The sequence below is a fragment of the Dissoconium aciculare genome, assembly GCF_010015565.1.
Source record: "Dissoconium aciculare CBS 342.82 unplaced genomic scaffold K489scaffold_7, whole genome shotgun sequence".
NCBI lineage: Eukaryota > Fungi > Ascomycota > Dothideomycetes > Mycosphaerellales > Dissoconiaceae > Dissoconium > Dissoconium aciculare.
The window spans coordinates 839,644-865,255 of NW_022984957.1; the positions used below are offsets into that span (position 1 = coordinate 839,644).

Here is a 25,612-nt window from a genome sequence, read left to right on the forward strand (position 1 = left end):
AATTTCAATATTCAAAAAGTTTCAAGTCGATATATGGTAACTATGGAAGATGTCCACATCCTTTTGATGATAAAATGCAAGTGTCTCAAAGCTTTCCCTCCTCGTAGCGTCTCTTTCTCTATTGGTCGCCGTACTTGGTGGCGGGCCAGCGGCGGCGCCATGCCGGTCCGTAGATGTAGACTAGAGGTAGCAGAAGCATGAAGCCTGCAATGATCGAACCGTAGATTCCAGCGAAGGTGACGGCATATCCGTACCAGAGAATGAAGTCGACTCCGTAACTAGAAAGTCATTAGTCACAGTTTCGTACGAAAAGCAATCGGGGGTCGCAACGTACAGGGTCAACAGGAAGGCGATGATGAAACGGAAGGAGGCGATTGAGACGAGGGCGGGGCCCGCAAGGTGAGGGTAGCACTCAAGGACGTAGACGGTACCGATGGCGCTGGTGCCGAGGAAACCGAAGGCCATGAAACCCAATCCGAGGAGGAAGACAATCCAGTGGTACTTCTGCGGGTCATTTCCTGCAATGCCGAAGAGAACGGTGCCAAGGATGCCAAGAATACCGGGCAAGATCAGGTTGATCAGCTGGTTCTCAGGGACACGAGTTCCACGCTTCTTAGCAACGCTGTTGGCCAGGACATCGGCCAATCCGCCAGTGACAAATCCAACAAGAAGAGCGGCGACGAGCACGGCGACGAGTGAGTAACCCAAGTTGAGGAAGTTCCATCTGCGATCAAACGTGTTAGCCAAGTCGAGCGAGAAGATTTTCAACAAGGTAGCCAAATTGACGCATGTGTGCGAACAATCTTGGTCTATCAGGTAGAGAAGTGATGACTTACGCCCAGGGGCTGGTGAGCAACGCCGGCGCAGCGACGTAACTGGCTGAGAAAGCGCTTGAGATCATAGCACCGTTGAACATAGTGACGAAGAAGACCTGTGGGTAGAAGAAGACGCGCAGTGTGTCGACAAAAGCGTTCCAGCCCTTCTTCCAGTCGGTCTTGCCGACCTTGACAGCAAGGTCCAATTTCCAGGTTCGTGGAGTGTATTCGATGTTGGCGTCATCACGGGGAATACCATCTGTGAAACGAGAGGGCTCACGGTCAGTACAATGTATGCATGTCGCGACGGGATGGACAACAATGTCCGCATTTGGAACTTACTCATCTCGGCACGAGTACGAGGCCAGCGCGTCTCGGGCATGAACAAAAATACTCCAACCAAGAACACAGCGCCGGCAATAGCGGTGACGAAGTACACCCATCGCCAGCTGAGGTGCACGATGATGGTGGGTGCGGCGAAACCGACGGCAATGATGATGACACCCTGAGCGGCGAACGCGGCGGAAATCCAAGTGTTTCGCTGGTGGACGGGAATCATGTCCTGAATGATGAATGGGATCAGAGATTCGACAGTTCCAGCTCCGACGGCCTGAACACAACGGGCAGCAATGTGAGATTGCAGCGATCGGCTCTCACCAGCCCAGACGATACCACCAAGGGCGATCAAGCCGGTAATGAGCAGGACCGGACGACGGCCCATGGAAATGGCGAGTGGGATGAAGAACAAGTTGCAGACACCGATCATGAGCAGCGGAAGAGCACCCAAAAGGTAGACCTCGAAGATAGGTGCGGCGTTTGGGAACATGTTGAGTGTGGCCAATGGGTTGAAACCGATGGGGAAGGGTGTGATTGCCAGGATGTACTTGGCAGGGTCAATGCCAGCGTATTCGAGAGCGAAGACAGGCAGGCAGGCTCCCAAGATGATCTCAGCGGAAGCAGCCAGAGCGCCAAAGAACGAGAGACAGAAGACACCCAGAATACGGCGGTTGAGTGGGAGGTTCATGGGGTCCTTCGGATCGCGGGTCGCTGCAGGCATGACGATAAGCTGGCCATCTTGGTAGAGCTTGCCCTCTGCTACTGGGTCGAAGGTCGTCTGGAATGTGGCAGCGTGCTCGAGGTTGAACGTGTTTTCATCTTGGCCACTGTTCCTGTCCTGGAAACTGCCCTCGGCGGTCTCGATCCTGGCAAGCTCGTTCTTGTCCATGGCACCAAGGCCCATGGCAGCCATGATGATGGTGGGTGAGGGAGAGATGTGGGTTGGTGATGTCCTCTCTGCTCAGGCGGCGATGGCGACGAGCGTGAGAACGAATAAACTCGACGGTCCCTGGTGAAAAAGGGTCGTCGCTCCAAAGGTGTCGATGGAAGATGATGAGAACAGAAATGAAGAGAAGGAACGTGGTCGGGCAAGCACCCGGATGTCGCAGTTATGATATGTACCGGAACATGTACAATGGCAAAGAGAAGGGACGAATGCAAGATGCCGACGTCGAGGAAGACGGGCTCTTGGAAGTGGTGTCTAGAGCGAGAACCAAGAGCGGTGGCGCCAGAACAAGTGCATGGCCGTGGCAGAGGGAGGGACGAGGGAAAAAAAGGGTGACGATTGATCAATCCTGTCATGTCACTCTCTCATGGCATCACTGGTGGGAGATCCCGAGACGGGCTCACCACCGAGTGCCACCCTTTGTTTTCCCTCAGCCGTCCAATTCACTGCTTTCCTTAGCACGGCAGCGATGGGTCATGTTACCAATCGTGCAAATCTCATTTCAACGCGTTCGGACAACCTTGTTCCAGGAGAGGGTGTGCAGTACTCCATCAGCTAAGCCCTTCTCGTCGCTAGTCCGAACTATGCAACTTGGCGACCACGTCCAACCCTCCAAACACGATTTCCACTACTCGAATCTAAATTTCTCAATCAAGCAGAGGAGGATTGCGAGACATCCGCCAAGCCGCTCGCTACTCTGTCTTCATCATGACTCATCAGGACCTGGGCGATCGACCGGCTAAGGCATTCGGACGAGGGTGTGACAGACGACGCCATCGAATCATCACAAGTTTCATACGGAATATTATCGGCATGTCCCACCCCCGTCGGAGCAAGAGCAGAACAGAGTGGACTTTTCCGGTGGTCGACCTGAAGTGATGGTAACACTGCGGGCGGGAGGGGCCCAATGACAGGAACAGGAGACGCAGAAAGATACAAAGGACACAGGCACACAGCTTGAGAGCGTATGCGCGGGTGCATATGTGTAGATGTATGGATGTGTTATGTGTGGTGTGATGGGAGCGTGTGAGTGTGCGGGTGTGAAGAGGTACACAGTGGCACGAGAGGGAGAGAAGAGGGAGAAGAGAGAGCCGCATACGGTGAGAAAAAGCGGAGGGACAGACAGGAAACGTGCCGTCACCCCAGTCCATTCATCTCGGACAGCCGAGGCTTGAGGTCGCTAGAGGCACAACCGGGCAACGGTAGTACTGGTAGATGAAGCATAGTGGCAACGGCGGCGACAATTGTGAGATTGATATTGCAACAATCTCATTAATCATGACACGAGTCCAGACCGGGATTGACCCACCACTGCAAGATAAATTCTCATCGACAGTCGTACATTGAATCTTCGTGAAACAGCCACCTCCCCTTCTATCATGCAAATTGCAAGCATCTTCATCACGAGGAACAGATTCCAAGTGTGCCGTGTCATAGATATCTCGCGTCTTCCCTATGCAAGGTTCCTACGGTCGCTTCGTGACGAGCAGAGAGAAAGGGTCCTCGGCTGGGATCGAATCTTTCATCCGGCGGGAACCACTGCAGCTTTTCCAGAACAGACGCGCGTCGGCCGTGAGATCGAACCTCTCTGAATGGCCTCGCGAAGACCCTTGTCACTAGCAATCTGCCGATGTCTTTCAACACAGGTTATGACGTGAAGTTCGTTCGTGGCGGATTCTTTATCCAGTCTGTCAGACTTGTTTCCATCATCGCAAGGGCGCGTCATGAATGTTATCAGTGAGACCATGCGATGTGACGACCGCATACGTTTTGCGTCAAACAGCCTGACCGGGATGCACCACGCAGACCACCCCGGGTCTCATCTCCTCGCAATCTACATGCTGACACACCAGCGACATGCTTCCGGAAAACATTCGACACATCCTTAGCGGCACAACCTGCAGTACTCGTCCCGTCAACTAAGAATATCGAGATGGAGTGCAGTGTGGAGAAGCTCCTCGGTCAATTGAAAATTACTATCATGTGCAACTTGGCGACTGAGCTGCACTCCCTCAAGCATCCTCACCTACTCTGCTTGGCATTCGACCAGAGCGGCAGCTCGAGGGAGAGCCTGACTCGGGGCGCCTTGGAACAACACGATCACGTTCTTCCCGAACAATCCTACACATGACGAAGTAGTGGTGCTTTGGGATCCTCATGGGCGGACTGCGCCACCACTATTATGTGAAATTTGCCCTCAGCGTCACGATGTGTGTGGTTGTTGGCCCAGGATAGGCGCAAGCCGCTTTGCAGAAGTACAATGTATCTGCGATCCGTGTGTGAACGCCTGACGTTGACTTCTTCTGCCGCGTGGTTGGACGTATCGTGCTCAATGTGATGTATATCGTACTGTCTGCCACACCATGCGAGTCACCCGTTCGTGTTGGTGTACGTATCAGTACTTCCAACATTCTGAACGAGAACTCCGGGCTTGTGTTTGCACTGCTGAGTGTCTCCACCATTCGACTTGACTTCGGCACGTTCGGGCAGGACAGGAACAATCAGGGAATCGGATCGACCAGACTGTGGGACGGTGCTGCATCATTGATCTGGTCCGCCTTCCCCTCGTCGCTTATCGCATCCTCCCTCCAGCGCTTGGCTGCACACAATTCGTGTGACAGAGCCCGCCGGAGAGGCTGGCAGCCTCGGTGGTTTCTTCTCTTTGGCGCTTGGCAGGTATCTCCTCTCCCGGCGCGTGGCGGAATCCACGTCTCGGCCTGGGGTTAGGCCTGCTGTCAATCGTGTATTTCTGCCGAGCCATGCGATACATATATTCATGTACATATTGCGGCACGGCACGAAGGTGAATCGACAGTCGCCCCTTCAGAGGCCTCTCTCCCTGTGCGTCCAACTGCATTAGCGGGATGTCAGCGAGGATCTGGCGGATTTCCGTGTCGAGTTTCCACCTTCCAAGCCTTCCAAGGTTGGGCGCGCCCGCCCGGATTCAATGGGACACTAGAGCCTTCCTCCGCAATTCCAAACTCCAGGGCTTGCATCGAACGATTTTCCCCAGCTGTTGCGTGAACAGATCGCAGCTCGTGCCAATTCTCCCCCGCAATGTCCAAGAGTCCCGCAATGATTATCCGCCCGTGCCTTCAAGGACTCCGAAATCACAACCCTGGGAACCTCCAGCTTGGAAGGCTTCAGCGTGTGCTTCGTCATTCCGAAGTTCAGACATCATGCGATCAGGGCGAACTGTTCATTGGGTCTGCACACGCCGCGGCATGTAATGACCGAGACGACTGTCTCACAGTCACACAGAGTGCTGAGTACGCACGGCACAGGGTTTGCGGAATTAGAAACTGTGTGTCCGCCGGGACACGCGATAGCCATGCACGAATGCCAACATATCATGCGTTGGGAATATGGGCGTGTTCCTCATGAAAGAAGTCAATGGTGTCCCGCTGCACAAGAAGTCTCTCAACTAAAAATATCTGAATACCACGGTACCATGATTGATCCCAACACGATAACGACGAGAGTAGCTGGGGCGATCCTCCACGGACGGATTTAACGAGCACACCACATCACTACAGAGTCGTGCGCATTACTCTGGCTCGATCCAACAATAGGCAATCTCTCCGGGCCACGCAGCTGCAGCAACCAACAACAGAGGAGTGCTTACCTCGTCCTCAGCTGAGCTTGACGTGATTCTTGCTCGGCACGCACACGCACACACGCGCGCGGCGCCGAGCGGGCACAAGGCATGTCCACAATCGCGGCACAGGCTTGGTATAACATGTATGTTGCATGGATCTGCATGGGTGGATCGCTAACCCACTTGTTTCTTTGTCGAACTTCTGGCGTGCCGCGGTCCAAACGAAAACGGCCGGACGTGAACCACGTACTGGAGCATCCGCCGCGCGCACGTGTTTTCGTTGTTGGAACTCAAAGCAGAAGTCGCTCGCATCGATCCGTCTCAGTCGGAGTCCAAACGATTGATCCGCTATCTCGACTTTGGATGGTCACTGGTGTGTTTGGGTATCCCCGGATCAGAAGCATCCGTCTTTGTGTCAGATCTCGGTAAGAGAATCAATCGTGCGCAAACCCTGAGCAACATTCGGTCATAACCCTAATGTAGTGGGGCTACAGGGTTGGCGTCGGGCATGAAATGAGTGAATAGATAACTGTTGCAATGCAGTGCCTGGTGTTCCGGGCCGGTGATGGGGATAGTTACGCCTTGTCCTATGTGTGCATACATTTGGGAGGAGAGATCAATCAACATGGCGACCGTAACATGATTAGGTTGGTATTCTCGGCCGACAGTCCTCGTCATTGTTGTCATCCAGTAGCACGCAGTCTAGCTGTTGACGATCAACAAACGCATTTGTACACGACGGCCGACTATGGAACCACGGTTTGAGCCATCCGCTGCTCTTTCTGCGACCAGACTTCACATTGAGAGACGATGTTACCTGGGTAGGCCAACACAGCATCGTGCTTGGATCATCCCGGGTGTATGACGATTGAGTTCCCTGATTGTGGTCTGATTTGATAGCCGCCTGGCAGATTCCAGAAGCATTCCAAGATCCGTTGACATTGAAATGTTGTCACCCACCAGATAGTCGTTCGGAATCGTATCCGACCAGCAATGGTGTGATATCACCAGAGGACGGTGATGTCGAAGCGAGACATACGGCCCTCCGTATTGAGAGACCTCCGCGGGGCAAACACGGCCGGCGAATTTCGATAGTGGGCCATCAATTGGCGACGTCGTCCGACATACCGTATGAAGTGGTGATGTTGCTCGCGTGAATGCTGATGAGGGAAAGTGTTCGATGTTGTGCGACAATAGATCTGCTGCACACGACCAAAATCCACATCTCCAACACATTACCGAAAAAGTGCCCATGCGTCTCGGATAATGGTCAATGGAGCAACGCATCAGCTATAATTAATTATCGATTCCAACATGGCCGCCTTGGTCTCGTCACTAGCTTCACTCCTCAAGCAGACTCACATCGAGGACGATGAGGAGGTCCTTCGTGCTGCCAATGCTGCGCTCAAGCAATCTAAGAATGACGTGGACACTCAGCATGTCAAGGTGGTTGCCCTGCTGAAGCTTGACCGTTTTGACGATGCCCTTCACGCGCTGAATGCTGGAGGCGATGCACTCAAGGCTCGCGCGAGCGCAGAGCATGCCTACGTGCTTTACAAGACCGGCCAGCCCGCTGCTGCGGCTCAAATCGCACATGAAAGATCCGAGCGCGCATACCGACATATCGAAGCGCAAGCATCGTATCGAGACGAGGACTTTCCTCGCGCGGCCGAAATCTACAGAGAGCTCTCCTCGAATATTGGCGAAGATGCAGCGGCAGATTTGAGGGTCAACTTGGGGGCGGTGGAGGCACAACTAGAATGGTCAGGACAGGGACACACTGTGCAGAAGAAGAAGCCGAGCCGGGACGATTTAGAGGCCTTTGAGACAGCGTACAATGCTGCGTGTGGGAGCATTGCGCGTGGCGAGTTGCCACAAGGAGAGATCCTCTTGAAGCGATCAAGGACCCTTTGCGAGTCGCTAGAGGACTTGAGCGAGGAAGAAAAGCGCGCAGAATTGCTTCCAATTACGATACAGCAGATATACGTTCTAGCACGACTCGGCCGAGACAGGGAAGCAGAGGAATTGGCACGACACCTCGACGTTGTATCCTCGTCTGGTTCGAGCACGCAGCACATCGCCCGAGTAAACGAGTTTGCGGTATCACAGTCCTCGAACAATCCATTTCTGTCACAGAGACTGCTGGACCAAAGCCTAGCACCTTCAGGGACCGACCAGCCTTTCCAATTTCAGGAATCCGCCTTGAGACAAAACAAATTTGCCTCGGATCTACAATCGCTCAAGTACGAAGGTACAGCCGAGTCCACCCGGGTGGCATTGTCGAAAGCGACTCTCCCAAGCACAGATGCTTTCTACACGTCAATGGGAGTGGTTAATGCAGCAGCTCATGCTCGGAACCAAACCGGAAAAGAGGCACTGAAGTCTATCCTGCCAGTGCTAGAGCGACGACCGAATGATGTCGGCCTGGTATTGACAGTCGTGCAGCTTTACGTACTCACGGGAAACCCGGGCGCAGCGACTGCATTGCTGGAAACCTTCCTTGCTCGACTCGAGCAAACGGCCGAACATCACGATGCTCGCTTCGCACCAGGACTTGTGGGCACACTCGTCAGCCTCTATCGCAACCAGGGACGGAAGACACCACTCTGTGGTGAGCTCGCGAAAGCGGCTTCATACTGGCGACGGAAATCAAAAGCTCAAAGTCCTGGTCTCACGTACCTCTACAAAGCTGCTGGTAGCGCTCTTCTCGACTCAAGCGAGAAGGAGCACCAGCAGCTAGCCCGAGAGATATTCGCCCACTTACACGACCAGGACCCGAACGACCGCTATGCTGCTGCCGGCCTCCTCGCCTCATCTCCGGAACAGGCCTCTCCCGAACAACTTGCATCCCTCACCCCGACCGAACGCCTCCTCTCTCACATCGACGCAGAAGCGCTCGAGGATGCCGGCGTCGCATCACTTCCATCTTCACTCTCTTCCGCCAAGACTTCCGTGTCCACCAAGAAGCGCTCTGCAGATGACAACAAAGGTTCTCAACCAAAGAAGCTTCGCAAGTCGCGTATCCCCAAGGACTACGATCCAAGTAAGACGCCGGATCCCGAGAGATGGCTCCCGCTCCGCGACCGCTCCACCTATCGGCCCAAGGGTAAGAAGGGCAAGGCTCGCCAGGCACTGCTCAGTCAAGGCGCCGTCAGCACCGCTGTGGAGTCCGATGGCGGCAGCCGGCCTGCGACGCCACGACCGGATGTTGTCAAAGGGAAGGCGCCAGGTGGCGGCGGCGGAGGTTCAGGGGGCGGTGGGCAGAAGAAGAAAAAGGGCAAAGGTGGAAAGTGGTAGAACTTGATATGCAAATCGCTATCGAACTCATTTCGTGGAAACCTATCAGATTGCGCCCTCGTAAGATTTCTACGGCTTCCCGGGAAAAGGAGAGCGGCATCCCTTCAAACCCACGGTCTCCACAGGGCCGGACTTTGCAGCATTTGTCTTGCATCAACCCGTCAAAGAGGAGCCTGGGGCGGCAGAACCACTTAGTATGGAGTGGTCGTCTGATATGAAAAACCTCTACGACAACGTGTTCAACGGCCGGTATTGCACTCGCACCCAGTAATTTATACATCTATGAAGGTGAAGGATCGTAGTACAAAAGGTCCCTCCGGACCAATCTCCGTGGTGGGAAGAAGTCCGAACCACCCTCGCTCCCCTGTAATGGTACATTCGGCAACGGGGCCGATTTATGCGGTGGCGCACTGCTGCTGCCTCGTTTCGGCTTGATGAGCAGTAAGACCAACATGCCGAACACAATCAGTATGAGTAGAAAGATGATTTTGCGACGCATGCTTCGCTTTTGGTAACCCGTAGCGACCTTGAGCTCTTTGTCCGCAGCCTGGACGTGTTCCGCTGTGCGCTCGACGTTGTAGTCGATCCGGTCGAGCACGGTGCCCTGGTCGATCACCATGGTCTGGAGATCCTGGAAGAGGTTGGAAAGATCGATGACACCTTGCGCAATCTTTTCAATCTCAGCCTCCCGTTGTTGGATTGTACGATCTACCGCGCCATCCCTCCGACGCACTTGCGCTGTCTGTAGCAGTGTCGATTGAGCTGTAGAGCGATCCGTCTCTGATTCCATCATAGCGACATTATATGTGTTCTGTGCAAGTGGTGTGCCAGATCGATCCGAAGGGCTAGAGAGCCCCGGCATTCCGCCTAACGTCCGAAGCTTTTTCATATACGCGGATTGCTTCTTGCGAAAGAGGGTGCTGACGTCGCCGACGCGGGCTGCTAGCGATCGCTTCAAATTCTTTGCCATGGTCTCATCTGCACTCGATATTTGTCCCGATGCTTGCTGCTGATCGCGGACCATGATATCAATACGTTTGATAGCTCTTTGACAGGCGGAGAAGTCGCGGGTGATATCCTGGGTCATCGCTTCGATCTCCCGCTCCTCCGCGGCCTTAACGCTCTCGTCATCGAAGCCAGGCAAGACGTGCTTGTTGTGCAGTTGTTCCAGTCGCTTCATCTTGGGCGCAATGTCGGTGAGATGTCGTTGGACATCGTCCTGAATATCGAGCCAGCGGGGTGGCAGAACGTCCATCTCGATGATCGCATCGGCATTGTCATTGTCCAGACTGGACATGAGTCCTGCGCGTTCGGCATCATCGTCGGTGTAGTGCGGCCCAGCGATTCGCGTCCGTTTGGCTGGGTGATGTGCGTATGATTGTCGATATGAGATGTAGAGATTGGTTCGGTCACGCCATGCGCCTGTGACTACAGCTTGCGACATGATGTTGGTGTCTTAGGAAATGCCGAGGAAGCATGCAAGCATTGCGCTCGACGATTTGGCCGTGGATATCCAACTTGCGCTTGTCACACAAGACTCATCGCACTGGCAGCTTCTCTTTCAGTGTCCCGTCGCAGCGTCTGTATGTTGACGACTTCGATTGTGCGGCTCGATTTTGGCGCATGTGGCTGTCAATTGCGAGCTGTGATGATGTTCTGTACTAGCAGGGCTTCCAGACAATGGCCTAATCGTCTACGGTTAGGTATCGAATTTGAAAGCTCGACGCGTTGTACACCTGGGCATACAGTCATCATCATTCGCAGGGTCAGGCTGTTCCTACTGAACCCTGACATGAGAGAGCCTGAGGCAACAGCTCACCGGGGCCGCCCACTAATGTGCATGTACAGTTTATTTCTGCTGTGGGAGATCTGAGAATGGACGAGATGATATACTGGTATCCCAAGACATGATCTAAGCCATGCATTCAAAATAGACCCCTGCTGGAGTGGGGCAGTTGGAACTGAACTGGGCTGCACGCGGCGCATACAATCACTTTTCCGCCTGCCGCATTCACCAAACACCAGCAGCGCCATCACTGCCCTTCTCTGCCTTGTCCCTCTGCGACAACTCTTCTTTATTCCTCCTGAAACTCCCGATAGACTGCTCGCCGGTCTTGCTGCGACGCATTCACATACAATTAAATATATCACACCTGCACGGGATTCAACAACATGGTATGATAGACTCCTACCGACCCCGCCTCTAGGCTTTGTCAACACAGATTGGGGACAGACCAGAGCAACGAGCTCTACCGCTGCTGTCTTCGAAGTGGCATTCAGAACCGGACACTGTGGACTCGACACTAATGATTATCAGGCTGACACTCTGACCGAAGAGCAAGTCTCTGAATTCAAGGAAGCATTCTCCCTCTTCGTGAGTCAATCCCAGAGTGCTAGTAAGCACTGCGCATTGCGCTTGGGCATTGTATAATGAACATGTTCGCTGACTCGATCGTGTTTTAGGACAAGGATGGCGATGGTGAGGCTTTGACATAGACGAACAAATCACCGCTCTTCTGTTCTCAGACTGACACAACGCGCGCGCTCGCGCAATATCCAATAGGACAAATCACCACCAAAGAATTAGGCACCGTGATGCGCTCGCTCGGCCAGAACCCATCGGAGTCGGAGCTACAGGACATGATCAATGAGGTCGATGCTGACAACAACGGCACCATCGACTTCCCAGAGTTCCTCACCATGATGGCTCGCAAGATGAAGGACACCGACTCTGAGGAGGAGATCCGCGAGGCATTCAAGGTCTTCGACCGTGACAACAACGGCTTCATTAGCTCTGCTGAGCTGCGACATGTCATGACCAGCATTGGCGAGAAGTTGACCGACGACGAGGTTGACGAGATGATTCGCGAGGCGGACCAAGACGGTGACGGGCGAATTGACTGTGAGTTTGGACAACCCTTCTAGATCTGAGGAGGCCTCATTCGGAGGGAACCTCACGCCGTGCAATTCATTGCACGAGAGAATACGCCGAAAGGGATGCTCAGGACTATGGACCGTTCACTAACCATTCGCACAGACAACGAGTTCGTCCAGCTCATGATGCAAAAATAGAGCAACTCTTGAGAGAGAGGGCAGAAAAGAAGCGGAAATGGTGACGGAGCGACACGATGTACCTACTACGCGATTCGAAGTGATGCAGGTGCAGCTACTGCCCGATTTTCAGTCATGATTGCCCAGGTCTTATCAAGATCTGTGGGTGGGTACATGCTTATGACATTATCGGATCCCTTCCTAATCTTCGCTTTCACCTCAACACAGTCTCCTATGATCTCAAAGTGCTACATTCACGATTGCTCAGAGTTGTCCGATCGTCCTTCAGCGTGAACGCGATGTCTCTCTCCTGCGACCAGACTCATGCCACGCGGCGAGGACGAGTGTAAAAGATGACAGGAATGAAAAGTCCTTGCCTTGATCTACGATCTTGTTATTCGTAGGCTCAGCAATGTGAGATGTAGAGCAAATGACACTGTCGTGCAGGAGTGAATTTTTCTCGACGGCGGCTTGAAAATTGCACGCACAAACGTCCCAAAACACGCAAGACTTACTTTCTTTTCTTAGAATTGCGAAAAGCCGTCATCTCAAAATCTTGGAAGTTTTTGCAGCCTTGGTGATGTAATGCTAACATCTGCGGATCGCCCCTCACCCATGATGACATATTGCAGGTCTCACAGTGAGCACGCGAGCTTGACCAAACTGCGGGTGTCCGTGTAGTGTCTTTGCAATCATAAGAGCTATAATTATCTAATTAACGTGACCGGAAAATACTTGCATCATACTTGCATCTTCTTCTTGATATCGCTCACCATCATCGAATCAGCATCCTGACCTGTAAGATATCACTGCCGATCATTTGACCCAGTCACACATATCGAAGATACGGGTGACAAGAAGTCTTTTCAAACATGACCAAGATCTTCGCGACTGGAGTGACAGGGTACGTCTCTCGTCCAGAAGTCTGAGTATAGCTGGACTAAACATCACGACCAGGTACATCGGTGGCGATGCTCTATATGCTATCTCTGAAGCACATCCCGACTATGAGATCACCGCTCTGGTGAGGAACAGTGACAAAGGAGCCAAGGTCGCAAAAGTCTACCCAAGCATCCGTCTTGTGTATGGCGACCTAGATAGTTCAGACCTTATCACGGCAGAAGCGCAGAAGGCTGATATCGTACTTCGTAAGTCACACGTCCATCACCTTGGTGAAGCTGTGGTATATCAATCCTTCAATGATATACTTTCGAGCTTTACGTGAGACTCGACGGCAAAGAACCCCTCTGCTAACGACCACGAAATCTAATCCTCTCAGACTGCGCAAATGCCGATCATCCAGGGGCAGCAGAGGCCATTGTAAAAGGCCTCGCAGCGCAGTCCAAACCGACCTTCCTCATTCACACTTCCGGCACAGGCATCCTCCTTTACGATGATTTCGAGCGGTTGCATTCCTTTGGCGAGAAGCTCGGCGAGAAAGTTTTCGATGACTTGGAGGGCGTGAGCGAAGTGACTTCACTTCCGGACGCCTCCGCTCACCGAGAAGTCGACAAGATCATCCTTGAGGCAGGCACGACGCTCGCAGACAAGGTCAAGACGGCCATTGTCTGTCCGCCAACCATCTACGGAAAGGGTCGTGGCCCTGACAACCAACGCTCGCAACAAGTTCCAGAGCTCGCACATGCCGCGCTCAAGACCGGGCAAGCCATTCGTGTCAACCAGGGTCAAACCTATTGGGGCCATGTGCACGTGCACGACCTCTCTGCACTGTTCCTGAAACTCGTCGAAGAGGCTGCGGTTGGTGGCTCCACCGCGGAATGGCCGGGGAAACCAGCGACTTGGGGCAGCGAGGGCTACTATTTCTGTGAGAACGGAGAGCACATCTGGGGCGAGGTGTCGCAATGGATCGCGGACGAAGCGCACAAACAAGGTCTGATCAAGACAAGCGAGGTGCGCTCTGTGACGCCAGAGGAGGCCAAGAACTTCACGCAGTTCGATCAGGCATCATGGAGCAGTAATTCGCGAGCGAGGGCGGTGCGAGCGAGGGAAGTTCTGAAGTGGGAGCCGAAAGGAGCCAGCCTACAGGACACCATCAAGGAGATCGTGGAGGCAGAAGCCGAACAAGTCAAGCCCGCTCCGACACACGCCGAAATTGCTGCTGGAGAGAAATAAAGTTGGAGTGAAACCTTCCCTTTGATTCGCAGCTGTATTTTTATGTAGGCAGACTTGAGCGCCTTGCATAGGAAGTAGTCTAGGAGGTATAGCATACCGTTGGCGTTATTGTCTTGAGCCTCCACTTCCGGTTCCCAACCAGTAATGCTGATGTGCTTTGTAAAGTCACAAATTTGGCTCTGACCCGGGGAGCCAGCTTCTGACCAATGCTCGACCTTTCCTAATGGCTGTGTCATGATACAGTACTTGATTCGTCCGTCGTGAGAGGACCAAGGTCAGCGCCTTGCGTCGATAGTGGTAAGTAGGCGATAAGAGCTCCCTTCGGGCACGCGTATGGCGCCTGTAGCTGTTCTGTACAAGACATTGCGGGCCACCATGGTATGTGGCACCATCTGGATCTGCCAAATACTTGGAGCTGTGAGGAGGCTTGAGGATTCTGTGGGAGAGACGGCTCCGGTAAGCAATCTTAATGATTTCGGAAATTCTGTCCAAGAGATCTGTCAGTAAGTGTTCGAATCCGAGAAAGAGCCATTCCGCCACGGACCTTTTTCTGATAGAACAAGTCTGTCCTTGAACTACCCAAATTGATGATTTTCGGACAGCCATCACGGTCTTTCTCGAGCCGTGTGCATTCGAAACAATAGAAGGCATCCGAGATTCCTTCTCCGCCGCACACGACACACTTGTTCTGGTAATTGCCAAAGGCGCATTCGTCGCATATGCGGACTTGGGTTGTAGGTCGCACGTAAGAATCGCAAACCGGACATTTGCCATCACATTTGTCGCATAGCCTTCCGATGGAGATGCCGGCCATTTTGCGGCACATGACGAGATCGGGGTGATGGCGGGACATGCTGGCGGTTCTTCAACGAGCTTCAGATGTGGATGGAATACCGCGCTGGTTCTCTTTATCTCGATTGTGATATCGCCAACTCAAGTAGTATTCTTGAAGTTTGCCTCGAAGCGCATTCTAGAAGTTCGTTGTCATACGCGTTGTTAGGGCTGAATGGCACGCGACGACTTCAGGCCTGCTGACAAATATCTTGGAGCGAAGCACACCTGGGTATTCATGAATCGGATACTAAAGACGGGATGGAATGGATAAAACCGCTGTGTTTTGCGGGTTGGATGTCGGAATAATAAATCTATCATGGTCTATGGTAAGCAAAATGTCGTATCAATGACCAATACACTGCATCTCACCGATCGAAACGCCTTGACTCCACGCTGAACCGATTGAAAACCCGCCCCAAACCATACAATTACATGTCATCTCAATCCTGTGTCATGTTTGTATCGCCGCCAGAATCGGCACCAAAAACATCCTCCATTCTGCCCGCGCCTTCTTCATCCTCGTCTTCTGCTTCACCGTCGATTCCTCCCATTTGCTCATCCTCCTTGTTTGCTGCTGTCGCAGCTGCTGCGGCAGGTGGTTGCGCGTCTTCATCTAGCAGATCTTCATCACTATCCCATTCCTCCTTCATGTTCCATCCTACACCAGTCAAGCAGTATTTCTCCGGAGGCAGCTGCATGCTGAGAGAGCGATCGATCCGTGGCAATGCAATGCGATTTCGTTCCGCAGCTTGTTCCATCATGAATTCTTTGGCAAGCGGACCTTGAAATGTGTAGCCCTGTCGACTGGCGATGGCCTGACGTAGTGCCTGTATCGTGATGGCCCCGCTATCATCGGTTGCTCCACGGCGATTTCCGCGATCCGCTTGGCTGGTGTAGCCTTCCGCGCTGAGTCGCAGACTGTCTGAAAGAATTCCGCTGGTGTAGCGATATGCGAAGTCTAGAAGTTGTAAAGGAACTCGCTCTTGATAGCTGTGAATGCCGAGTGATGACAGAATCACATGTACTAGTCGCGCATCTCGAGGACGTTTTGATAGGCCGTCATCTTGTGTCGATGTCAGAGGCACTTCAGGTTCGGCTTTGGTTTGCGATTCCGCTTTGCTAGAAGGGTCGGAAGGCGGAGGCGTCGCAAGATGTCCGTTAGTGGCCATTGTGGCGAAACAGGGGAATACGCAGGGCAAGTATATGCTGCTTTCTGTCAGAAGTGGTGACGATGAAGTCCAGTGATCGCGAGCTTGAACCCTGCGCGACGCGATTGAACAACTTCAATTCGAGAGGTGAATGCGCGTAGCAAAGCATGTGAATGTAGTGCGGCCCGCGCCGTTCATGCTTTCGCGGGGCAAGTTTTTGCCTGGTAGGAACCAGCGCGACTGACTTGGAGGTTGGAAGCGAAAACCAATGACCCATGAATACATTAAGATCACTAATGACACGAGCGGCATTCGTGGTTAATATGAAATCTGGATGATCATGTTATTGGCCGATGATTTCATGTAACATGGTATCGCACAGGATGATACGCTGCAGCCCGTTACGCACAAGTCGTACTTCAGGCACATTGAAAGAACCTTGGAACACCCAGACCATGAGGCGCTCAGGTGAGCGTTAGCCTCGGCTGCTGACAGTGCAAGTAGTTCGCTAACATCGAGATTGACGTTTTCTTCGTTCACCAATTCGCTATTTCGCTATACTAACCACTCACACACACATCATGCATATCAAGGATCGGACATTCATAATCACTGGCGGAGCCTCAGGTCTTGGTCTCGCGACCACGGAGGATCTCCACAGCCATGGCGGCTATGTCGCTATCTTGGATTTAAACCCGGACAACGGATCCAAAGTCGCAAAGCAACTTGGCGAGCGCGTACGGTTCTTCGAGGCCGACGTCACCGACTCTAAGCGTCAACAAGAAGTCATCGAGGCTGTCGTACGATGGACCAAGGAGACTGGCAAAGAAATTGGTGGAATCATTCCCGCCGCTGGAGTTGGTCTGCCGGGCAAACTGATCGATCGCCACAACACTCCCATTGACATGGCAAAGCTGGACTTTGTCATCGACATCAATCTCCGTGCCGTCCTCGACTTTCTCCGACTTTGTCTACCTCATATGACGACCGTCAAGCCGCTCGATGGTGACGGCGAGCGTGGCGTCATTATCATGGTATCATCTTCCGCAGCTTTCGACGGTCAACCCGGTCAACTTTCTTATGCCGCTACCAAGGGTGCAATTCGAAGCATGACTCTCGTTTTGGCCCGAGACCTTGCTGTGCACGGCATTCGATGCGTGACCATTGCGCCGGCCATGTTCGATACCGCCATGACAGCCAAGATGTCAGACAAAGTGCGCAGCAGTCTCGTGCGCATGATGGAATTTCCAAAGCGACCGGGCCAGGCGCCCGAGTTTGCTCTAACGGTCAGGCAGGCCATTGAGAATACTTATCTCAACGGTGAATGTATCAGATTGGACGGAGGAACCAGGATGCCTTCAAAAATGTAATTTCAAGCGCCTACTGTGGGGTATCTCATGCGATTCATCAAAATCTCCGTTGAACGCCATATCCATGCCTTTTACCGTGCTCTATCGTTTCCGTTCCCGTTGCTTGAACTGAACGCCCTTCTTATTAACACCTCCGATTGTGCGATTCATCTTGGCACGCTGGTGCTCAACGCCGTCCAGCGCGGAAGCAAGCTTGTCCTCTTGATCACGTAGTGCTTTCAAATTTTTCCGCTTGACATCTAATGCATGCCGCTTGCGATCTCTCGTGGCGCGCTGCTCGGGCGTAAAGTCTTCGTCATCTGACTTCCCTGATGCTTCTGATCGACCGTCCTCCATTTCGAGATCACCATCAAGCGACCCCAAATCTTCGTCGTCGAATATGTTTTCTGAGGCGCCGGGCACCGTCAATTCGAGACTGCCATCCTCCCCGAAAGTGCCATGAGTAGCGCCTTTCGTCAATTTGACACCGTGGGTGGCCATGATAACTTCTTGTTCCAGTCGAGCGATCTCATTTTTCGTCCGCTGAAGCATCGTTTGCAGGTATCCTTGATCTTGCGTCTTCATCAATTTCACCGTGTCAACGCTCAATGACTTCCCGCCACCACCAGAGTTATCTTCTCCTCTCTGACTCCTCTTGATTCCGCCCTTTGTCGTCGAGCTCAACATCCCAAAGTAGAACTCATCTTCATTGCGCTCCGTTGCTTTCTGCTTAAGCGCATTGATTTTTCGCTTCTTGAGCTTGTGATCTGCGGCTCGTAGCTTGTAGTCTTTCCGCTTCTCGAGCAGACCCCATTTGGCACGCTCTGCAGGCTGCGCTCGTTCTCGGTGGTTCCGCCGTTGGACGGCGTTCCTTAATGAAGACATGTTGTGATGCTATGTTGTAATTCTTGAAATCTCAAAATTGTGAAAGTTGAACTTTTGTAGGGCTTATCTGAGGTGAAAATTATTGTGGCCTGAGGCATGAAGTGCAAGGGCTATCGCAAAGTCTAGGATCGCGCCGCCGTCTATTATAACGGAGAGGCAAATCATTGATGATTGTGGACGAATCAAATTTTATAGCCTGAAGACTTTACAATACCTACCAGAGACTGCTCAAGATAAGAAATCTAACATTGGAGCCAACTGATCCTACCTTCTCACACAAGGCGCTTTGGGATAATGTCTGCCAACGGGATAGCCTTTCCAGGCCAAATAGTCGGTACATTCGACGCCGCACAACTTGGAGCAGCGACTCATGTTCATGGATCAAACCTCTGTGCGAGTATTGCTGGACCTGTGACTTCACAGCCCAATGTGCTCAAGGGATCAAGTCAATCCAACCTGTCAATCATCCGAAGCACCGGTCCATTACTTCCAGAGGTCGGAACTGTCGTCATCGGAAAAATTACTCGCACTCAGTCGAAACAAGCAAATATTGCCATCTTGGCATTGGGCTCAGCAGGCGAGCACGTTTGTGGGGATGCCTTGCCCGGTTTGATTCGACAGCAAGACATCCGCGCGACCGAGATCGACAAAGTCAAGGTGTCAGAGAGCTTCCGGGTGGGCGATATCGTGCGCGCGGTGGTCATCAGCTTGGGCGATGAGCGCAGCTACTACCTCAGTACGGCGAAGAACGAACTAGGAGTGATCATGGCCACTAGTGAATGGGGCAATCAAATGTATCCGATCTCGTGGAAAGAATACCAAGATCCGACGACTGGATTGAAGGAGATGAGAAAGGTGGCCAAGCCGGTATGAGAAGCTGCTCTTGCCTCTCGCCTGGCATTGTTTACTTGACGTCTTGCTCGCACAATGTGGTCCTAGGGCCTGAATTTTCAGCCAGGGCTGGAGCTACCGATCGTCACCATATGGAGGCTGTCGACTGCGAAACAGGTCCTACCACACGCATGACATCACGCAGGAAAATTGCCCGAGATCTGATGATCTGAGGAGGCGGCAATCGCACCTACCCTGATCGTGGCCAACGAGCGCTATCATGCGCACATGGCTGAGAACTACAGCTGCTTGTCATGCTCACGCCGGATCAAAACATCAAGCAGGGTTGAAGATCTGGGGTCAGGATCTAGACATCTGCTAAGTTCCGCATGAGGCTGCCGGTGGGAATCACTGGGCCGAGCTTTCAGCATCGTCATCAGGTCTTCTTTCGCTGCAGTTTCCTTCAATGTACTACGGAATGTACCGATGCGCTGGCGCTATAGTGATGGATCAAGAACCTTCTGACTTGCTCACAATCACAGAAGTGATGTAAAGTATAGGACATGCAATGAATCATTTGCTGACGTCATTCCCCTCGTCCCTGGAAATACAAGGACGATGGATTGAGCACGCGACAGTAGGATTCGTCACGCGGGCATCGCAACGCCAACGTGGTAAACTCGTTCGTCTAGTTGTCTCTCTCATATTCTGCGGCCTGATCTCCATCGTGAGCCAGTCATTTGGAAAGCCCACCAGACTGAAATGCACAATTTGCGGAGGTGTAATGAGACAGGAATGTTTACCTCGGGGAACGCGTGGAGAAATGCACGGACCGGCGGCTGCAAAGCGTGTACTGTATCTGTAAAATTGTGGAGCAATAATCTTACCATTAACGCGCATGCCGCCTACGAACGTTTGGTGTAGATTACCGACTTGCGATGGAGAAACATTGTGAGGGGTTAACCTGTAGAGTGGGAGCACGAAATGGACTCGATCGTTTCCAAAAACACGATGCTGATTCTCAATTTGGTAGGACTCGGCGCCCAGCAGGTGTCCCGCAATATGCGAGCCCAAGATTCATCTATGCCCAGGTGGCCAGGGGATCGGTGCACTTCGGCCGAAAAACCCAAATTGCGTCCGCATCTTGGGGAAGCCGCTCGAACTCTGTGGCAATTTTTCATGTCTCTCACAAAAAGCAGAGCAAGAAGAGACTAAGCCGCCTCTCTAGTGGGCAACCACGGCGTCACTCCCGACGGTCGAGACCCGAGGTCCAGCACTCTCTATTGATTTGCAGCCATCGTCATCGACTACTGCGTCTAACATGAACACTGCTCATCTGAGCTTTTTCGTCGTGTGCAAAGAACTCTCGTCAGATGTGAATCACTTCAATCGCTGATCATAGCGTGACAGCGTGATGAGCGGTAAAGTAAGGCTTCTCGGTTTACAAAGCAGGAGAAGAGGTACTCCAGGAAAAGGTCAGATGATTGATGCCTGGTGCGACTTGGTGCGAAGAGAAATTGAATGAATACGTCTCGACGACTGAACCAAGACCATGACCTTCTGCCGAGATGAAACGGATCCTTGGTCTGACGAGTGAGGCGGAGCGGCAGTATGACATTTCGAGCAATGGTGTAACTGTGAATCTGTGGTGGTGTATAGAGCAATGCGGAGAAAGATGATGAGCAGAAACAGTCGATCTTCGCACCCACGACAACCAAGTACGAAGAGAGTACGTACATGGACTCCACACAAGGAACTAGGAAGATTTGGTGGGGAAATCTCTCTCGTTCTCCCGACACCGCCCCAATAGGCAGCACTAAACATCGGTTCTGATTGGTCGATCTTTGGCGGCATCGTTTTCGCTATCGCACACTCCTCACGCAGCACGCTATTCTCACGCTATTAAGGTTTGATTCGTGCGAAGCGCCAGACGACGGGCTCAGATCACTGAGGGTGGGCTACCGAGCCTAGGTACTCGACGATTGCCGGGTCACTTTGCCACATACGACATTTGGGAAGCATATATACACATACACAGATCTCGCTCTACAAGTTTCAGCTCGCCAAATCCGTGTACTTTCCTTGAGGAATCACACATTTCGCAAAGATGGCGTCCACCGCACCCCCCGTTGCCCGCAATCCCAAGGACAACATGAAGTCCACCTGGCGAACAGCCGACAAGAGCACATGGGGTCCGTTCCACTGGATCTTCGAGCTTCTGAGCATGCACCCAACCGACATCGGCAAGCCGATTAAGGTCAACCAGAAGAACGACAAAGTCCCGTACATCTCACAATTCGACTCGCACAAATGGGTTCTCTTCTACGCGTTGTGGCCCATGGCCGTCCAGCAAGCATACATCTGGGCAACCGGCGAGAACTTCAGCCCATATTTCGCATTCTTCTTCTACTCCCTGGTTTACAAGCTCAACGCCATTGGAGAGTTCCGCATGATCCGCAAGAATGGCCACAAGTACGGCTTCCTTGACGGCGACGTCCACGAGCGCGACCAGATTCCCGACCACAGCGTCCACAAGGTTTTCTTCTCGCTCCAGATGACTTCGCTCGTCCGTCCCGCTGCTGCCATTCTTCTCTGCTACAAGCGCAGCGAGGGCCCCCTGACCATGTCTCCCTGGATCCTCCTCGAGATCGGTCTCTACGGCATCATCTTGGACTTTTACTTCTACTGGTACCACCGTGTCATGCACGAGACCGACTTCCTGTGGAAATACCACCGCACCCACCACCTCACCAAGCACCCCAACCCGTTGATGACTCTCTTCGCCGACTCCGAGCAAGAGTTCTTCGACGTCATCGGCGTGCCGATGATGACCTGGGCTACCATGCGCCTCATCGGTCTTCCCATGGGCTACTACGAATGGTGGATCTGCCACCAGTACATTGTGTAAGTCTACACCTAATTATGTTCTTTGCGTTCCGATACTAATCCCCCTTACAGGTTCACTGAGCTCGTAGGCCACAGCGGTCTGAGAGTTTTCGCACACCCGCCTTCAACCCTCGGATGGTTTCTCGAGCTCTTCGACGCTCAATTGTGCATTGAGGACCACGACTTGCACCACCGCAAGGGCTGGAAGAACAGCGCCAACTACGGCAAGCAAACTCGTCTCTGGGACAAGCTTTTCGGCACTTGCGCCGAGCGCATTGAACTTACTCCCGAGAACATCGACTACAACTACCAGCTCAAGCTGGCCATCTTCAACTAGGAGGTTGATGTCCATTATCAACGGTTGAACACATCTCACGCACGTTCCTTTTCACTCATTTTTGCCACCTGACCAAACAAGTCCTACCCTTTCACTAGACAAGTTTTGGACAGTCGTTGGAGGTTGTTATTACATAGATACCACATCGGCTACGATTGGAACAAACAATCGTCCGGTTTCACTTGCTCAGACGTCGAGTCTCAAAAACTTTTAAATAGATAACAACAAAAACATGTTAAACACCAGCCCGCTTCTCCAATGTTCGTGCGCAACCACAGTTTGCAGATCGCCATAGTGTGGAATTCGACTTGGAGCAGAACGTTGTTCTAACACCGAGTTTAGACACACGCGCCCTAATGGACCTCGGCCCAACGAAGTCTCCTCTGCCTGAGGCAAAGAAGAGCTTTGCATTGTACCTGGGAAGCAACCTAGGAACCATTCGATAGTCGGCGCGGAGCCTTGTCCTCTATCCGTATACTATCTGGTACGAAAGGACTGCACAAAGTGCCATTGCTAGCAAGCACTTCGTCGCTAGGGACAGCATCATCATTGATCACAGGCGTCAACTTCGCCGAGGACATCAAAAATCGCGGAAGAGTGGGCCCGAGAACCTGTTCCCATCTGGGCAACGGCGCACTTGTAGGACGTTACGTCCTGATCGTCCTGATTGTCGTGGTTTTCATGTTTACCCCAAACCTACCGTCATAATGTATGCCAACCATACCGCCCTATTCCTCAATTGAGGATGTCGTACAAAATATACCGTCGCAAACCATGAACGAACTAATTGAATATGATGCTCTTCTGTCTTTCTATCTTTGACATTTCGTGTCCGATCCTTTGTGACCACGCGATATCAACACTCGGCGCAGTGCTTGTCGCACTTACGATTCTCGGTCATTTGGCATCTTTTGGCATAGCCGCGCCATAATGAGCTATTTATGCTACTTGATACAATCTGTGCAGTTCGCCCATGCGCCGAAAGCGTAAGGTCAAGACACGTTCATCGTTTGAAGTCTGGCCACAGCAGCTGCCGTCCCCCCTGCAGCTGAGAGGAAGAATCACCGATCACTGATCATTGAGGCCGTTCAGGACTTCTCCTCCGTAGTCGTGCATAAGATAGGCTGCCATGAGAGGGTCGACTTTTCGCTGTGGCTGTGGCATCATTGCCAACCAAGATGCCTCAGAGACTCCATATAACCTTCTATTTTCGTCAACACATCCACAATTAGAGGTGTAAGCTGGACTCCAGTGCATGGGGAACGATGCTCTGCCATGAGCTTGTCGAAACGTTTGCCTGGTGGCAGTATGGAACCTGAATGGGCATGACTGTGTCGAGCCCCTTCGTCGTGCTGGCGGCTCGAAAACGGCGTCTCGGGCCTCCAAACAAACTCTAGAGATTAGCAGCATATTGTGAATGTAAAGATCTTGTATGATTCTAGGCGTGCCGCAAGTTGAACCCTTTGATCCATCAAAGGATGCCTTTCCGCTGTCATCATTGGACCGTTTCAATGCTCCTATCTGTGAGCATATTACCAGGGCCAGCCGAACTGTGTCGCCTTGTGTTGTGCTGTGCGACGCCGATGCGGCCTCGGCTAAGTTGCCCCCAAACCACCTGGGCACGTATCGATCATGCCGTCACATGAGATGCTCGAGACTGCCGAATGATCACCAGCCACCACGACCACTGCGGACGACTCAGTCTGCATCGGAAGTACAGTATCTACAGTGACTTTAGCTAAACAACCTTATTGAGTCTCTTCTAAAGGAGGTGAAAGACCGCCTCTGGTTTAGTACTCGATTAGTATCGCGAGCATCAACTTGATCCATAGGCCCGGCGCAATCTGCGGTATCAAATCAGCTTAGCTCTGTGACTCGCGATCCATAACTGCGGTACCTGCTTGACCACCACCACCACCACCACAACTTCGCACCGCCATACCTGCATTCGATCAACACACACTCTACGAGACTTGCATACCGATCGCGAAATCATGGCATCCCGCAAAAAGATCCTTCTCAAGGTAGCTAAGTTGCTCCCACGCATCGAGATCCGAGAAGTGGACTGACCAGAACACGTAGGTTATCATCCTTGGAGACAGTGGAGTAGGAAAGACGAGTTTGATGAATCAATATGTACGTTCGCGATACTCATGCCATGCAACTGCCGTTCATGCGCCTCTCGCCAACTTCCTCCTAACGTTCTTCGCTCCCTAGGTCAACAAAAAGTTCAGCGCCTCGTACAAAGCCACCATCGGCGCCGATTTCCTCACAAAGGAAGTCCTTGTCGACGATCGCCTCGTGACTATGCAGCTTTGGGATACTGCTGGCCAGGAGCGCTTCCAGTCCCTGGGCGTAGCTTTCTACCGAGGAGCCGACTGCTGCGTACTAGTCTACGACGTCAACAACAGCAAGTCCTTTGACACCCTGGACTCTTGGCGCGACGAGTTCCTGATTCAGGCGAGCCCGATGGACCCGGAGAGCTTCCCATTCGTAGTGCTGGGCAACAAGGTAGACGTGGAGGAGAGCAAGAGGATGATCAGCTCCAAGCGGGCTATGGCTTTCTGTCAGGCAAAGGGCGGCATCCCATATTTCGAGACGAGCGCGAAGGAGGCACTGAATGTGGAGCAAGCGTTTGAAGGTACGTTTGATAATGCGACAATGTCCTTGCAGACATTGCCCGGTCGACATCAGCTGCGCAATGCAGTCGACATGTGCTTTACCAAGCACCCGGCTAACATGGGTCACAGTGATCGCACGAAATGCTTTGGCACAAGAGGAGTCTCAGGACTTCAATCCAGACTTCCCCGAGACCATCCCGATCAACATCGGCGAGAGCGAGCAGGGATGCTCATGCTAGACCCGGCTGTCGTTTTCATAGCCACCAACTAGAAAGACTCGAATCATCCTGCTCATCGCTGCGCTCAGAATGACGACATCTTCTACACCTAATGCATTTTCGACGGCGTTTGGAGCGCGTGTGGCATCATCTCATTCATCCTGCGAAGAGATAAAGGTGGTTGGACTTTTGTGTTCCAGATACCATATTTGATTTTCAGGCTGGCAGATATCTCTCTCTTATGCTCATCAATCACAAATCTATACACATAATATCACAGGGCAATCAAATTTGCGAACAAGCCCGGGTCTTCACAATTTTGTCAAG

General features: G+C 52.5%; 13 protein-coding genes across 13 annotated transcripts; 7 read left to right on the plus strand and 6 right to left on the minus strand.

Moving 5' to 3' along the window:
- Positions 1-118: 118 nt before the first annotated feature.
- K489DRAFT_358231 (major facilitator superfamily transporter) lies at positions 119-2,501 on the minus strand (the record flags this gene model as incomplete). The annotated part of the gene is made up of 4 exons (XM_033602576.1): positions 1,158-2,501; positions 837-1,074; positions 335-724; positions 119-278 (listed from the first exon to the last, which is right to left on the minus strand). The coding sequence occupies exons 1-4, from the start codon at positions 2,062-2,064 to the stop codon at positions 119-121; spliced, it is 1,695 nt and encodes a 564-aa protein (XP_033459240.1). The 5' UTR covers positions 2,065-2,501.
- Positions 2,502-2,728: 227 nt separating this feature from the next.
- K489DRAFT_380948 (uncharacterized protein) lies at positions 2,729-3,433 on the minus strand. Its single transcript, XM_033604992.1, has one exon. The coding sequence runs from the start codon at positions 3,076-3,078 to the stop codon at positions 2,749-2,751; it is 330 nt and encodes a 109-aa protein (XP_033459241.1). The 5' UTR covers positions 3,079-3,433; the 3' UTR covers positions 2,729-2,748.
- Positions 3,434-7,009: 3,576 nt separating this feature from the next.
- K489DRAFT_320594 (uncharacterized protein) lies at positions 7,010-8,992 on the plus strand (the record flags this gene model as incomplete). The annotated part of the gene is made up of 2 exons (XM_033601470.1): positions 7,010-8,905; positions 8,960-8,992. The coding sequence occupies 2 exons, from the start codon at positions 7,010-7,012 to the stop codon at positions 8,990-8,992; spliced, it is 1,929 nt and encodes a 642-aa protein (XP_033459242.1).
- Positions 8,885-10,720, minus strand: K489DRAFT_380952 (t-SNARE). The gene has a single exon (XM_033604993.1). The coding sequence runs from the start codon at positions 10,434-10,436 to the stop codon at positions 9,273-9,275; it is 1,164 nt and encodes a 387-aa protein (XP_033459243.1). The 5' UTR covers positions 10,437-10,720; the 3' UTR covers positions 8,885-9,272.
- A 397-nt stretch (positions 10,721-11,117) lies between these two features.
- K489DRAFT_380953 (calcium ion binding, calmodulin) lies at positions 11,118-12,552 on the plus strand. Its single transcript, XM_033604994.1, has 5 exons — positions 11,118-11,167; positions 11,310-11,366; positions 11,456-11,471; positions 11,556-11,894; positions 12,030-12,552. Exons 1-5 carry the CDS (start codon positions 11,165-11,167, stop codon positions 12,062-12,064), a joined length of 450 nt encoding a protein of 149 aa, XP_033459244.1. The 5' UTR covers positions 11,118-11,164; the 3' UTR covers positions 12,065-12,552.
- Positions 12,553-12,754: 202 nt separating this feature from the next.
- On the plus strand, positions 12,755-14,318 carry K489DRAFT_380954 (NAD(P)-binding protein). The gene is made up of 3 exons (XM_033604995.1): positions 12,755-12,947; positions 13,001-13,191; positions 13,323-14,318. Exons 1-3 carry the CDS (start codon positions 12,916-12,918, stop codon positions 14,174-14,176), a joined length of 1,077 nt encoding a protein of 358 aa, XP_033459245.1. The 5' UTR covers positions 12,755-12,915; the 3' UTR covers positions 14,177-14,318.
- Positions 14,319-14,568: 250 nt separating this feature from the next.
- On the minus strand, positions 14,569-15,029 carry K489DRAFT_339720 (PHF5-like protein; the record flags this gene model as incomplete). The annotated part of the gene is made up of 2 exons (XM_033602249.1): positions 14,569-14,660; positions 14,721-15,029. The coding sequence occupies 2 exons, from the start codon at positions 15,027-15,029 to the stop codon at positions 14,643-14,645; spliced, it is 327 nt and encodes a 108-aa protein (XP_033459246.1). The 3' UTR covers positions 14,569-14,642.
- Positions 15,030-15,450: 421 nt separating this feature from the next.
- K489DRAFT_293231 (TFIID-31kDa-domain-containing protein) lies at positions 15,451-16,152 on the minus strand (the record flags this gene model as incomplete). The annotated part of the gene is made up of 1 exon (XM_033600246.1): positions 15,451-16,152. A coding segment is annotated over one exon (702 nt), but the record flags the coding sequence as incomplete, so codon positions are not given.
- A 506-nt stretch (positions 16,153-16,658) lies between these two features.
- K489DRAFT_380955 (NAD(P)-binding protein) lies at positions 16,659-17,608 on the plus strand. Its single transcript, XM_033604996.1, has one exon. It carries the CDS (start codon positions 16,740-16,742, stop codon positions 17,526-17,528), a length of 789 nt encoding a protein of 262 aa, XP_033459248.1. The 5' UTR covers positions 16,659-16,739; the 3' UTR covers positions 17,529-17,608.
- K489DRAFT_380956 (U3 small nucleolar RNA-associated protein 11) lies at positions 17,499-18,405 on the minus strand. Its single transcript, XM_033604997.1, has one exon. It carries the CDS (start codon positions 18,390-18,392, stop codon positions 17,610-17,612), a length of 783 nt encoding a protein of 260 aa, XP_033459249.1. The 5' UTR covers positions 18,393-18,405; the 3' UTR covers positions 17,499-17,609.
- A 281-nt stretch (positions 18,406-18,686) lies between these two features.
- Positions 18,687-19,265, plus strand: K489DRAFT_321227 (uncharacterized protein; the record flags this gene model as incomplete). Its single annotated transcript, XM_033601527.1, has 1 exon — positions 18,687-19,265. One exon carries the CDS (start codon positions 18,687-18,689, stop codon positions 19,263-19,265), a length of 579 nt encoding a protein of 192 aa, XP_033459250.1.
- A 1,789-nt stretch (positions 19,266-21,054) lies between these two features.
- Positions 21,055-22,692, plus strand: K489DRAFT_401977 (uncharacterized protein). Its single transcript, XM_033607038.1, has 2 exons — positions 21,055-22,127; positions 22,182-22,692. Exons 1-2 carry the CDS (start codon positions 21,331-21,333, stop codon positions 22,444-22,446), a joined length of 1,062 nt encoding a protein of 353 aa, XP_033459251.1. The 5' UTR covers positions 21,055-21,330; the 3' UTR covers positions 22,447-22,692.
- Positions 22,693-24,148: 1,456 nt separating this feature from the next.
- K489DRAFT_235993 (ras-related protein-like protein) lies at positions 24,149-25,495 on the plus strand. Its single transcript, XM_033599848.1, has 4 exons — positions 24,149-24,470; positions 24,529-24,582; positions 24,664-25,087; positions 25,197-25,495. Exons 1-4 carry the CDS (start codon positions 24,441-24,443, stop codon positions 25,304-25,306), a joined length of 618 nt encoding a protein of 205 aa, XP_033459252.1. The 5' UTR covers positions 24,149-24,440; the 3' UTR covers positions 25,307-25,495.
- Positions 25,496-25,612: the final 117 nt, after the last annotated feature.

Bases quoted from the DNA above. Each gene is read 5' to 3' on its own strand.
- K489DRAFT_380948 (XM_033604992.1), bottom strand. From the start codon at position 3,078: ATGCACCCGCGCATACGCTCTCAAGCTGTGTGCCTGTGTCCTTTGTAT.
- K489DRAFT_380952 (XM_033604993.1), bottom strand. From the start codon at position 10,436: ATGTCGCAAGCTGTAGTCACAGGCGCATGGCGTGACCGAACCAATCTC.
- K489DRAFT_380953 (XM_033604994.1), top strand. The intron at 11,895-12,029 runs GTGAGTTTGGAC...CCATTCGCACAG, and splicing joins CGGTGACGGGCGAATTGACT to ACAACGAGTTCGTCCAGCTC.
- K489DRAFT_380954 (XM_033604995.1), top strand. From the start codon at position 12,916: ATGACCAAGATCTTCGCGACTGGAGTGACAGG. The intron at 12,948-13,000 runs GTACGTCTCTCG...CATCACGACCAG, and splicing joins TTCGCGACTGGAGTGACAGG to GTACATCGGTGGCGATGCTC. The intron at 13,192-13,322 runs GTAAGTCACACG...TAATCCTCTCAG, and splicing joins GAAGGCTGATATCGTACTTC to ACTGCGCAAATGCCGATCAT.
- K489DRAFT_380955 (XM_033604996.1), top strand. From the start codon at position 16,740: ATGCATATCAAGGATCGGACATTCATAATCACTGGCGGAGCCTCAGGT.
- K489DRAFT_380956 (XM_033604997.1), bottom strand. From the start codon at position 18,392: ATGTCTTCATTAAGGAACGCCGTCCAACGGCGGAACCACCGAGAACGA.
- K489DRAFT_401977 (XM_033607038.1), top strand. From the start codon at position 21,331: ATGGCGTCCACCGCACCCCCCGTTGCCCGCAATCCCAAGGACAACATG. The intron at 22,128-22,181 runs GTAAGTCTACAC...TCCCCCTTACAG, and splicing joins ATCTGCCACCAGTACATTGT to GTTCACTGAGCTCGTAGGCC.
- K489DRAFT_235993 (XM_033599848.1), top strand. From the start codon at position 24,441: ATGGCATCCCGCAAAAAGATCCTTCTCAAG. The intron at 24,471-24,528 runs GTAGCTAAGTTG...CAGAACACGTAG, and splicing joins GCAAAAAGATCCTTCTCAAG to GTTATCATCCTTGGAGACAG. The intron at 25,088-25,196 runs GTACGTTTGATA...CATGGGTCACAG, and splicing joins TGTGGAGCAAGCGTTTGAAG to TGATCGCACGAAATGCTTTG.